The 12092-nt window shown below is 40.9% G+C and overlaps 1 protein-coding gene across 16 annotated transcripts in view; it reads left to right on the forward strand.

Annotated features, from left to right (window-relative positions):
- Positions 1-12092, forward strand: part of GREB1L (GREB1 like retinoic acid receptor coactivator) — a 126589-nt gene that overhangs the window by 78599 nt on the left and 35898 nt on the right. For 10 of the 16 annotated variants that reach the window (XM_072034777.1, XM_027451965.3, XM_027451969.3 and 7 more), the window contains 6 exons: positions 1998-2135; positions 5558-5692; positions 7510-7647; positions 7985-8104; positions 9808-9945; positions 11756-11941. In XM_072034777.1, coding sequence (XP_071890878.1) covers positions 1998-2135; positions 5558-5692; positions 7510-7647; positions 7985-8104; positions 9808-9945; positions 11756-11941 — 855 coding nt within the window. The remainder of the gene's footprint in view (positions 1-1997; positions 2136-5557; positions 5693-7509; positions 7648-7984; positions 8105-9807; positions 9946-11755; positions 11942-12092) is intronic. The other 6 variants (XM_027451970.3, XM_027451971.3, XM_038175688.2 and 3 more) reach the window with 2 other exon arrangements.

The raw sequence follows: 12092 nt of genomic DNA on the forward strand, positions 1-12092 counted from the left end.
CCATCTCCCTGTGCTTTCACTGGGAGCCCTAAACCTATCCTTGGGCTGTGCAGCCACCTTGGTAGAAGAAATAAGATTCCTCAGTCTGCTAATGCTTTTCTCTACCTCAAGCAAGATGACTCACAGCCAGGGCTCTGGCACTGGCTTTCCATTGATACTCATCTCAGCAGGTGCAATTCTAGCCGGCTAATGCCTGAGGATAGCCAGCACACCGTAAGATTAAGAAAGCTCAGGTCACTGATCTCAAGGAAAGAGGAGAAATCTTGCATACTCTTGCCATTTACAGTGTGTTTTACACGTGGGCTTACCCTCTATCCGTGCAATATTGTTAATGAATCTGCTAACGAGAATGACATCTGTGACCCTGAGGCAAGGTAACCATGGGTCTGGTATTGATGGATGCACGATGTTTGAGTTAGAGCCGTACCAAGACTTGAAGAGGGAGCAGTTTACCTACTCGCTGCCTGCCAAACTGATATATATGCAGGCTGCCTGTATCCCTCAGTAAAGGCAGAGTTTGAGCTGGTGCCTCTTGTTCCAAAGAGGATGATGTGAGGAGAGGAGAAGCTCCAGAGGAGGACTGACAGACTTCTGAAGAGTCACATCCTCGTGTGAATGGCAACAGGACACCAGAGAGATGGTTATCACAAAACTGTATGAGTAATTGTAGTACTGCATCAGTTTGGGGTTCAAAGGGATCTTGCCTTCAGCTGCTTTTCTGTTCCAAGCATAATATACTACTGCTTCAGAGAGGATGTGTTTTTCAGCTGCTTTTTCCTTTAAAACTTCAGAAATTTAATTTGATAGCCTCTTTTTGAAGTTCCAGATACTGACAAAGGAAACCTTATTTTGTATTATTTTTCCGTGAATTATGGCAGGGTTTATCCACACAACACAGTGCAGTCTGATGTGCTGTTTAGCAAATTGTTCTTGGGAACACTTTGTGCTGCCTGGCAATGTTCATATGCAAGGCTACTCGTGACAATCTTGATCTTTGCTTGGTTAGGAAGTGTAATTTGGAGTCACCCTTCATTTTGTTTCACTGAATGTAGATTTTGTTTTGATTGCAGGCAATAATTAAGCTACTAGCATGTTGGCATACACAGGAGAAGAGCAGAGCTGTCTTTGGGGTTGTTTTCTCTGCAACCCCAGATGTTCGTGCACTTGGGGTTGGTGTGTGACCTGGTAAATGGTGTTGGGGTAACACACACGAGAAACTATTTTAAACCTCCTTCTGATCACAAATGTGTGGAAGAGGTAGATGCAGGGCTAGCTTTTGATCATATGCTCATTGCAAGTGTTTCGAGAACCTACAAAAGTTTAGAAAATTGACCGATTATTGATCTCATGGGCATTGATAGGCGCTATCCCCGTATTGATTCCATCTATCCAGGAACCCTTTGCCCTTTCCTTAACATTAAAGGTCTAATTGGAAGAGAAGTGCTATTAAACACCCTCTTCTCTTCAAAACAAAACCTGATTAGATCGTGGTTTAAAAAAAATGGAATGATATGAGATATTTAAAATTACTTTCTCCTCCCTCAACTCAGTTTTCATCCAGACAGAGGTTCCCAGGGACGGGATCTCCCTGAAGATTTTCTGGAGACACACTAAGAATCCATGTGTCAGCACAATTTTCCTTCTAAAGGGCACCATATGATGGCTTTTGTAAAGGTTGTGCCACAGAAGTGGCTGAGTGTTTCCTGGGACATGTCCAATGCCTTCAAACCCCTTGCAAGCTGAGAGCCGAGGGCCCTTGCCATCTTGCAGCATCTGGTCTCTATTTGCCTGGCACTCTCAGCGGCCCCCGGGGAGGTTTGCTTAATTAGAAGACAAAGTTGACTAAACTGCTTGAGCTGTATTTCTGTCGAATGCCGCCATTTGCTGCTGTTTGTTGTACGTGCTGGATGTATGCTTTTACCATTTTGTCGCCTTCCGCCCCTGTGTTGCTGAGCTTTCCGACCGGGGAAGGCAGGCCTTGTTAATATGTACTGTAGCTGCTTCGTTTGCAGAGTGTAGAAGCAGGCAATCAGCTGCTGCTAGCCTCCCTGCTAAGCCAAATTCTGCGGTGTCACCGTCCACGACCCCAGAGGGCGGATCAGCTAATGGATACAAATCAGGGTTCACTCAGACAGGTAGGAGCTGAAAGTGCTGTAACGATAACCGTTGGGGGTGGTAAGTTACCGCAGATATTGCTGGTTGAGGGATGATGCCATAAAGAAGTGGGTGGTTATACTGCGAGCCATGTGCGGATTGCAGCTGGGAGGATACCTTCCAGAATTGGCTTTGTGAGAGGTTTAAGACCCAGGTGAGGTGGAAGATGAGCTTAGCTCTCATCAGAACACTCAATTAAAAAAGCATTAAATGATCTTGTGATTAATTTGTTTGATTCCTTGTTTCCTTTTATTTTATTTATATTTTGTGAATCTAAAAAGACTTAATTACACATTTATAGTGGGATGTTAGTACATAGACCAGGGTATTTGCCTCGAAATGGAAACAGATCTCCTTTTGGGCTGAGGGGGACAGCTTTTATTTATGCATTTGCTTATTTGTTTGTTTATTGTATTTCACACGTGGGTGTGCTTAGTAAAGCGATGTTCCCCTGCACATCCAGTTGTTTCAAGTTACATGAACTAGCACGCATCTCATACGTGCTTCCTAGTTCTGAGAAGCTATTAATGACATAATTAATCTAGAAGAAACAATAAAAATCAAACAAACAGATATTGGCTGACAAAGAAGCAGCATCCTTAATTTATTTATTGCAAATAACTGAGGTGCTTTCTTTAAGCTTTTGTTCTCATTGTTTCATTGCAGCTTTACCTATGCTGGTTTATGTTTTTGTGTCTGTGCTGTTTCTTGAGAAATCAAAACTAGAAAAATAAAACTTTGGTTGCTGTAACTGGTTGATACGTGTGTACCACGGCATACGTTTACTCCCGAGGAGTATGAAATGCAGATGAAGAAAACCAGCTTGTTAAAACATGCAAAATTAAAACAAATAAAAATAAATAAAAAAGTTATAAAACCGTCGCAAACAGCACCTGAACGTATGCATTCCTAAATTGGAATTGCAATCGCTGAGCGGTGTGTTCAGAGGCCCTTTCCCCAGCTGGTCAGCCCGGGGTCTGTCAGGAAGCCGTATGCTTGAGGCTTTTGTTAAAACGCAAGGAGAGTGTCACCCGCACACATCTGCATTTCACTGCATGATCCGCTGGCTTCCCGATCCCGGCATGAGACCTGCGCAGATGCATGAGAAGCTATTTATTTGAAATAACAATATTTGCACAGCTTTGTCTTCTATTGTACCTGCCGAGTTAATAGATACACCTTTTACATGCCGCTCTCTCCTTATCACTCGCTGCAGTGCTCGGTCTGCCTGCCTCTTCTGTGTGTCACTGTTTGTGCTCTTAGGTCACAGTTGTCAAAAGCTTTTCATCTCCTCCTATGGTTATCTTCTAGTGAAGATAATGCCACATTCATACATACGAATTCCCTGTGACCAGAGGAGGGGGAGGGCACCTTTTTTTTTTTTTTTTTTTTTTTTTCCTGTGGCCTGAATTCTGACGTGCATCACCCATGGTGGTGCAGCTTTTTCTCTCCTGGGCTTGCATAGCTACTCATAGGTACTCTGAGGTGAACGGTCTCTTGTTTTAAAATCAAAGTACTTATTAGTTAAGTCACTTTCCAAAATCGTTTTCTTTTTTTTTTTTTGTCAACTCACACATACTTTTCCCTTTAACCATTTCTGTTTTCTGCCTTTGTAAGTGAGCAGTTAAGTCTCCACATTCTAGGACAACACCTGTAGGCAGGTAGTAACACCGAGCCCCGCACGGAGCTGCTGATTTCATGATGGAAATTGCAGCACATCCTGGTTAAAGCTGACAGCACAGCGTGGCCATGACACTGTAGTCAAGCGCTGCGCCCCTCTTTCAAAATGGCACGGGAAGGCACAGCTCCTTTTACAAAGAGATGTGGTTTTATTGGCAGGGCAACAGTATCAGAAATCCAGGTTTAGGTGGAAATGCGGGAGAGAAAACTTCAGTTCGGATGTTTAAAAGCAACTGAAAACAGGGTTTTTCAATAAAAAGTTAAACAATTTTAGTAAGAGTCCTGCTGAGGTATCGGTGTGACGTTTAAACATATACCAGCCGTATCTCATTTCATAGATACAATTCCAAGAAAACATCAGAATGAGAGAGAAGGGGAGAAAAACAGTGAGACAAATAAACCTGACCCGAAGCTTCTGGATAATTTGCTTTGAGGAAAGCTTTCTCATTACATGTTTGCTGCATTGTATTTAACGAGAGACTAGTGCTTTCCTCCAAAGCCTCAGAGCTGGTGGTCTGTGTGTTAGCCGTTCAGCATTTGTCCTGTGAACATGGACGAGGTTTTCAGCCGAGGCTTCTGTGTGTGTTCCCCATCCCATATGGCAAAGCAGACGCCCTCCCCATCCTTCACCAAATGGTGTGTCACCCGGGGGTGAATGTATTTGCCAGATCAAGTTGGTTTTCGCCTTCTGTTTTCTTTCCCTGGCTGTTTTACTTGGACATCTGTAGGTGAACTTAGCCTACGTTGCCTACTTCTTGCAGACTCCTTTCTGCACAGACGTTGGGGTAATGTTCTTTCACCTTGGTCGTAAGTTTGGGTTTGCCGGTGTATCAGCATCCCAATGCTGAATTTTTCTTTGAAGTAAATGGCAGATATTAAATACCTTCATGCTTAAGCAGGGGTCTACATGCTGAGAGGTTCTGCATCTTTTACAATTTACATTTTTATACTGGGCAAACATTATTTTTTTTTATTGCTGTTCAGTTTATCCATCCGTAATTATTATTTATTTATTTGTTAATGCCTTGGTAAAATGCTCGAAGGCGTTGCTGTTTGTTAATTCATGCAAAGAATTTGGGCTCAGCTACCTTTCATCCCTTACCTGGGCTTATAAATGGGCATACACTTTTCCTAGCCTTATAGTAGTAGTGCTGTAAGGTGATCTTCAGAGCTTATATATTTGATTTTTTTTTCTCCTGCCCTAAGTCCCGCTTGTCTGAGACTGAGAGAGGTTCAATAACTTGTTCCTGAAAATCTCATGTGATGGAGATTCCACAGCCTTGTAGGCAATTTATTCCACGTGCTTATTCCCTGTGCTTGCTGGGGGCAAGTCACATAAGCTCTTTGCCTTAGCTTTCTCATCTGTAACACAGGATAACCACGTTTACTTGCCTATCCCACAGGGGTGTTTTTAGGAGCAATGAGATAACTCTTTCTATGGTTACAATATTTTTCAACTGTTCTATGAATGCAAAATATTGCGAAAGAGATCTGTCATGGGTTTAGTGCATTACTAGATTCTTCAGAAGTGCCCCGTAAATGTTGGTTACAACTCCTACAAGATATCCTTAAATGACCTCTTAAGCGTAAAATAGTTTGATTGCTTTGTATGCAGATATGTGTAGATAAATGTGTATGCGTGATTATGTATATACAATACATATATACTTATGTATACAGTTTTTAATTACTGCTTAGTTGAATATGTATATATATTTTTCAGATTCTTCAGTGTTCAGTCCAGCAAAATCGTCTTCTGCTATTAATTTAAGTGGAACTCAAGACCCGTCTCGGAACAAGAACATTGTGAAACCTTTGGCTTTGTCAGTACAGCTTGTAGGAAAGACGTTTGCTGCAGGTAGCACTTGCTTTCCAGGATAACTGAGAGCCAAGGGAATTGTCTGCTTAGCAGCAAAGAAATAAAGGAATCATCTTTTTGGTGGAAAGGGGAAAGGAAAGCATTCACTAGGATTCTTTAAAACCATCATATTCTACAGGTCCTCTGCACAGAAGGACCATGTCTATTACTATCCCCAAACAGAGCCATACCACGGCTTTCAGATTTGACATTCTGATAAAAGTGCATGTCATATACCTCCTGCACTTCCTAAGATACCTAGGAGGGACAAAACGTCACCTCTTGATATTCCACTAATTCTTGCCCCATTAACTGGGAGTTGTTGTTCTTTTGCAATGAATATAGTTAATCCAGATGCATTTTGTGGAATACAGTCTCGCTTTAAGGAGGTTTAATATCTGTGCTGTTGTAATTAATCATTTCTGTGTTGTGTGTTTAATAAATTAAAAGCCCCCTCTAGGAGGAAATGCCATATGACGTGGGGTAGGTTGGAAATGAGGAGACATTTCAGGCATTGGGACGGGTTGCCCAGGGAGGTGGTGGAGTCACCGTCCCTGGGGGTGTTCAAGGAGAGGTTGGGCGTGGTGCTTGGGGACATGGTTTAGTGGGGACATTGTTGGTAGGGGGTGGTTGGACCAGGTGATCTTGGAGGTCTCTCCTAACCTTAATGATTCTGTGATTCTCTATTTGCTGTTTTCTACAATATACATTGCTATATACGCATATTACTTTGTTGGACCTAATGAATGTACCTGTGTCAAATAAATCATTAACGTAGCTTTGTGTAAAATAGCAGAAAATGAGGCTTTCAGGTAAATGAAAGTAGTGCTTCTCCCTGCTGTATTTGAGTAGGAGAATTTATCATGCACAGAAATTACTTCCCACCATTTCAACTTCCATGTTAGAGTGTACTAAGCACAGTACCAGTATCTCAGGCTCTCTGCTGCAGCCAACATCAGCAAGCTGCTGTGCCATCTCCTGCTGTTGCCCCTGGAAATCTTCTTGGGAGCTAACTCACAGTGGAGCTGGCAGATATGGAAAGGAGCCATAGTCCCTACTGGGATCCACGTCCACTCTAGGCAGTTTATGCCATTTGTTGTTGAAAAAAAAAATTATGAAACTCTGAAAAAGAATAAGAAGGGGCTCAGAAGTGTGAAGATAACTTCTTGTGATCCTCTGTTTTCTTAGTTTCATTTCGTGATCTGGATATAGTGGGGCCTGCCAGGGTGTCAGGCCTGCTGGGGCTGGAGGATTGTCTTAGGCAGAAGTAGCAGAATGAAGCATGGTTTGCCTCAGTAACACTCAGAACGTGTGCACTTCACAGCAGCCTGTCCTCTTTTGCCTGCCCAGTCTCCATTTCTAAGGCTCCAGATGAGAGCCCTGGAGTGACTCAGTGTGTATGGCACACGGACAACTGGGAGAAAATACAAAGATGCACCAGAGAGGCTTAGAAATCTTTATAAAATGAATTCATGACGAGCACTTTTTAAAATTTTCAGTGTCTAAAAATGTATCGTAAGCATCCCAGTGATTTTTCTCTGTATGTATTTATTTTTTTTTATTCTGTTGGATTGGGGATTTTTTCTTCATCCTATTCTCTCTGCCTTCGAATGTGGAGAACTTGTTTCAAGGTTAGGATTTTGCAGCGTGCGTCCAAATTATTCTCTGCCAACTACTCTTCATGCTTTCCCTGGAGTGGGTTTCTTTCAGTCGTGCATCTTGCCCTGTTCTTTTGTGTGTGCATGCTGCTGTATTATTTTGTTTGTTTGTTTTCAAGATTGTCTCAAGCCACACACTCTGTATTTTATTATACTCAGCTCCTCTTTCACTGCGTGCCACTGATGTTGCTAATGGAAACGCTAATGGAGGAAGAAATAATGTATTGAGTTCTGCAGTCGCTCGGCCAATGCCTCACTTGACCTCTCCTATCCCTGGCTGTGCAGCTGGAGACCAAGGTAAAGAAAACCTCTGCTCTGTGTCCCTTTTAAGCTGCACTGGCTGTTGAACCTGAAATTCGTGATTTTGTTTTTCTTCCCATCATAGCTGTTTCTGCAATTCAGTCTTTACAGATCCTTTTGGTGTCTGGCATGACTCCTAATGACAACGCTGTAGTTTTTGACACAGGTAGAAGCATTTCTCACATCGTAGTCTGCCTTTCGTGTAAGGCTGGGTGTAAACCTCTGGAACTCTGTAGTGTGAAACCAGCTCAACACCACGGTGAAATGGAAATGTGGGCTGGAGTCTGGAAGAACAGCACTCTAGGATTATTTTTGCTTTTTTTTTTTTTCACAGCATCAATGTCCAGTTCTGGACCACCAAAGAAACGTCACCGGGGATGGTCTCCTGGTTCCCCAGTCCCTCCTCCTGGCTTAGCGGTACCTGTTCCTGCAATTCGGCCCTCAACTAGAACAGGTAAAACTTGAATGATACAGATATTTGTTAAAAAAAAAATAATAATTAAAAAAAAACAACAACAAACTATTCTCAGCCAGACCAGTAGCCCTGTGCTCCTTCTCTTAAGGGTTGCACAGAAAACATAACAGAGCTTGCTGAAGTAGTTAAGGGCACCATGGAGAGTTTTTCACATGACCCAGAAAAGCACACAATTGTTCTTGTTTCTGTAATCTCAGCTGGTACAATGGGAAGGTGAAACTCCTGGGGGAGAGAGAAAAAGGAGGATGAAAATTATACATGTAAGGATTTAAACCTAAGTTCCCCAAAGATAGCTCAGTTCTTCTGAAATTGTGCAGGTGTGTGTATATATGAACATATTTAATGGGTTTCCATTATTCTTCTACTTGAACATTTAAAGGATTTCCATTAGCCTTCTACTTGAATATATCATCTCTTATCTGGTGTGGCATGCTACAGAAACAGCACGCTCAGTTCTGGTGTAGGAAAAATGCCTTTGTGTAATTCTGGCTTAAGAAAGGACATTGATGTTCCCTAGGTCATCTTTGCTTAGAAGGATAAAGTTTGTGAGACCAAATAGCTCATATGTGTGGAAAAGGGATAGACACATCTAGAAGGGATGTGTGATAGCACGATGTGAAATAGGATTAAGTATAAATACGTGTGAATAGCCATCAACGTGCGTGTAGGTACCTCTTTATGCATAACTACTAATAAAACTGTTCCCTATTTATGGGCTTTGCAGTTGTGAGATTCAGAATAGTTGGTAAAGGGGAACGTACAATTGCTTACTGATCTCAGTATAGAATAGGAGAATAAACACCCAAGGATAAAAACAAACAAAACAAAAAAACATGTTTTTCATCATGCACAATATGTTCTTAACTCTGCTTTGGAGCATTTGCGTTTGGGATGTTTTGGAACTGACTTGCAGAGATATTTATCACGGGAAGAAGGGTTACGTGGTAGTTAGTGTAGGCCTGCCTGCTTGAGTAACTCCAATCAATCACAGCTATTTCCACAGCTAAAATGTATGCATGCATACATTTATTCATGCTGCCTCTGATGTCTTCTGTAGATAGCATTGTTTGAAAAATCTGTTACAAACAACCAAATGAAGCCTGAGAAACTTCTGAAGGAGGTCTCACACCGAAAGCTGATAACAGATGACACATTTTTGCATTTTGTTTCTTTTTACTTGTGAAAGCTGCTTTTGCACTTTCATTCCTAAAGCCTTTTATTTATTTATTTATTAATTATCCTTCCAACAACTGTCTAAGGACATCTTTGAGATTTTGGCTTGTATTTTCTTTCCTATCTACCCATGTTCTATTCCAGAAGTCAGAGCAGTCGCTTCCCTTTTATTGACAGGTATTATTGAGAGGTAGCTGCTGTCTTAGAGGTGGCCTCTTGGCTTAGTGCTTGGCTTTGTTTGAAGATGCATATTCAACCTTGTGTTTTCCTCCCTCATTCCCACCAACAATACAGTGGCCAGAAACAGTTTTATTTTAGGGGTGGGTCTACAGGAGGGTATAGGCTCTTAATTTAAATTCCTTAAAACTATAGCAGGAAATGCAGAGGCCTCTTGAATTTTATTACAGTTTGTGATCTGGGGTTATTTATTTATTTTTTATTTGTTCATACGGCCAAATCACAGTATGAGCCTTTTAGTAATGGAAGCTTCTCTTTTCTTTATTTTATAGAGCCTCTTTTGTCAGTCCCAGTTCCTCAATCCATGTTAACTGGAATTTTACAGCCTCAACCCATCCTGGCAGGGGAGACTGTAATAGTTCCTGAAAACCTGCTGAATAACTCGGGAGTCAGACCAGTGATTCTGATAGGTAAGTCTGACACTGGGGAGTCAAATCCTGCATTTTGAACAAATGCATGCTCCCCTAAGAGAAAGGTTTTTGGTGTTTTTTTTTTTTTTGGTTTCTTTTTGTTGGTTCTGACATTCGGTACAGTATGTAATCGGTTTGTCATGGATAGTTTACTTAGTTGCTCAACACTTAAAATTGGAAGTTGGGAGATTTCTGAGAGGACCTGATTTGCAAACGGGTCATGACAAGGTCAAATTGATGCAAAACTTCTGGCCAAACTGAAATTTTGTACAGATAGCATTTTTGTAAAATCCAAGAATAGAAATATTTCCATGTAATGAAAATAGCTTCCCAGTGTAAACAACTTACAAAACAAGAAAATATTTCCTGTAGCATGCATTATCCAGATCTTGAAACCCAGGGATTCTGCATGAGAACCAGAAAACTGATACATCCTGGCTAATCAGAAGTGAATTGTACTAACTTTTTGTCTTTTATAGTCCATCATTATTGTAAGTGACTGAGATAACAGATCAGGCTTTTAAAATTCTTTAGCTCTATGAAGCACATTGTTAACCCTTAGAAAGACATTGGCTTGTACTTCAAAAGTATGATTTGTAATGTGAATATCCTTTTCAAGCTGAGCAATAAGGGCATAATACGTAACAAAGATGGTTTGGCCGGTACTGCCAAAATGTTGAGGAGTGATTTTTTTAACTCTTTAAATCCCTTTTCAGTCCAGCACGATACAGCTGCTTGTATAAAGTAGCTTTAGTGTTAACAGAAAATGCCTGTCAATACAGTCCATGGAATAATTCATCATTCATGAAGACACAGAGAAGTTCTCAGAGTCCTCACTTACAGAGATAATCCTAATACAAGCAATTTCAAAAGAACTAAGAGGGCCATCTATGCTAGTAAAACCCTCGAGGCTAGGGTTACACTTCGTTTGGTTTGTTTAGCTTAGTCTTTTTTTTTTCTGGAAGCGTATTCTGAAGTTCTAGCATGGTGCTTTAATGTTTTCAGAGAGACGCTTCGTTATTAAAGATGAGGGTGTCTGCAGTTATCAGCTTAAGTGCAAATTGAATGCAGCCCTTAGGCTCTTGGAGAGTTGCCAATGAAGTCCTCAGCTAGGCTAAATGTTAGTGTCCCTGAGAAGCAGTGTCCTATTAATAGTACAGAACCAGATGTACCCAAATGGATGGGTTTGGCAAAATCTGCGTGGAAATTTTTCTTTTTAAAGGAAAACATTCTCAAGGAAAAGAAGAGTTAGCCTGTTTTCATACGCTTTGCCTTACAGAACAGCATGTTTAGTTGTTGATGTTTATTTAACCTGTGTATGAAAACAGAACATAAACATGGAAAAAAATGCAATTAATCATGGCGATACTGAGGTAGCTGAATCAATTCTAATGTTACTGATGCTGTTTTCATAATGTTAAGATCAATGTTCTTTTCCTTCCATTGATTTTTGGGTTTTGTACACTCTATTATGGAGAATATGTATTCAAAGGTCAGGTTAAGACCCAAACAGATATTATTCTCATCTGTATTTGGATAAAAATAATTATTATCCCGATGGTATGCAGTTATCCATAGCTTTTGCACATCTTTGTGATCACTTGTTTTTAAAAAAAACAGCAAAGGAGCAGTGGCCTATTTCACTTACTTTATATGAAATTATAATGTCAGGAGCGGCCAGTGATGCAGGATGTTTTTTAAGGTAACGTTTAGGAGAAGTTTGGAAACGTTTGTGTTGTGCAAGACTTCATGAAATGGATTATCTTGTCAATTTCTGTGGGTTTTGTTTGTTTGTTTGTTTTTATGAAAGGTTATGGCACTTTACCTTATTTCTATGGAAATGTCGGTGATATTGTTGTGAGTCCCTTACTGGTGAATTGCTACAAGATTCCACAGCTGGAAAACAAGGATCTGGATCTCCTGGGTTTGACCAGCAGTCAGCTGCTAAGTGTGGAGAACATGATACTTTTAACTATTCAGTATCTTGTCCAACTAGGTAAGCAGCTTGTCCTAAGCACTTCAGTTTTTATTTCTTACTATCCCTTTTCTCCCCACCTTTTTTATTTCTGTTTCTGAGCCAATTTTCTGGCTTTTTTTTTTTTTTTTGTGCCTGGGAGAGGTAAGTGGCTCCATCTAGTGTGTGTGAC

The sequence above is a fragment of the Anas platyrhynchos genome, chromosome 2 (genome assembly GCF_047663525.1).
Source record: "Anas platyrhynchos isolate ZD024472 breed Pekin duck chromosome 2, IASCAAS_PekinDuck_T2T, whole genome shotgun sequence".
Classification (NCBI taxonomy): domain Eukaryota; kingdom Metazoa; phylum Chordata; class Aves; order Anseriformes; family Anatidae; genus Anas; species Anas platyrhynchos.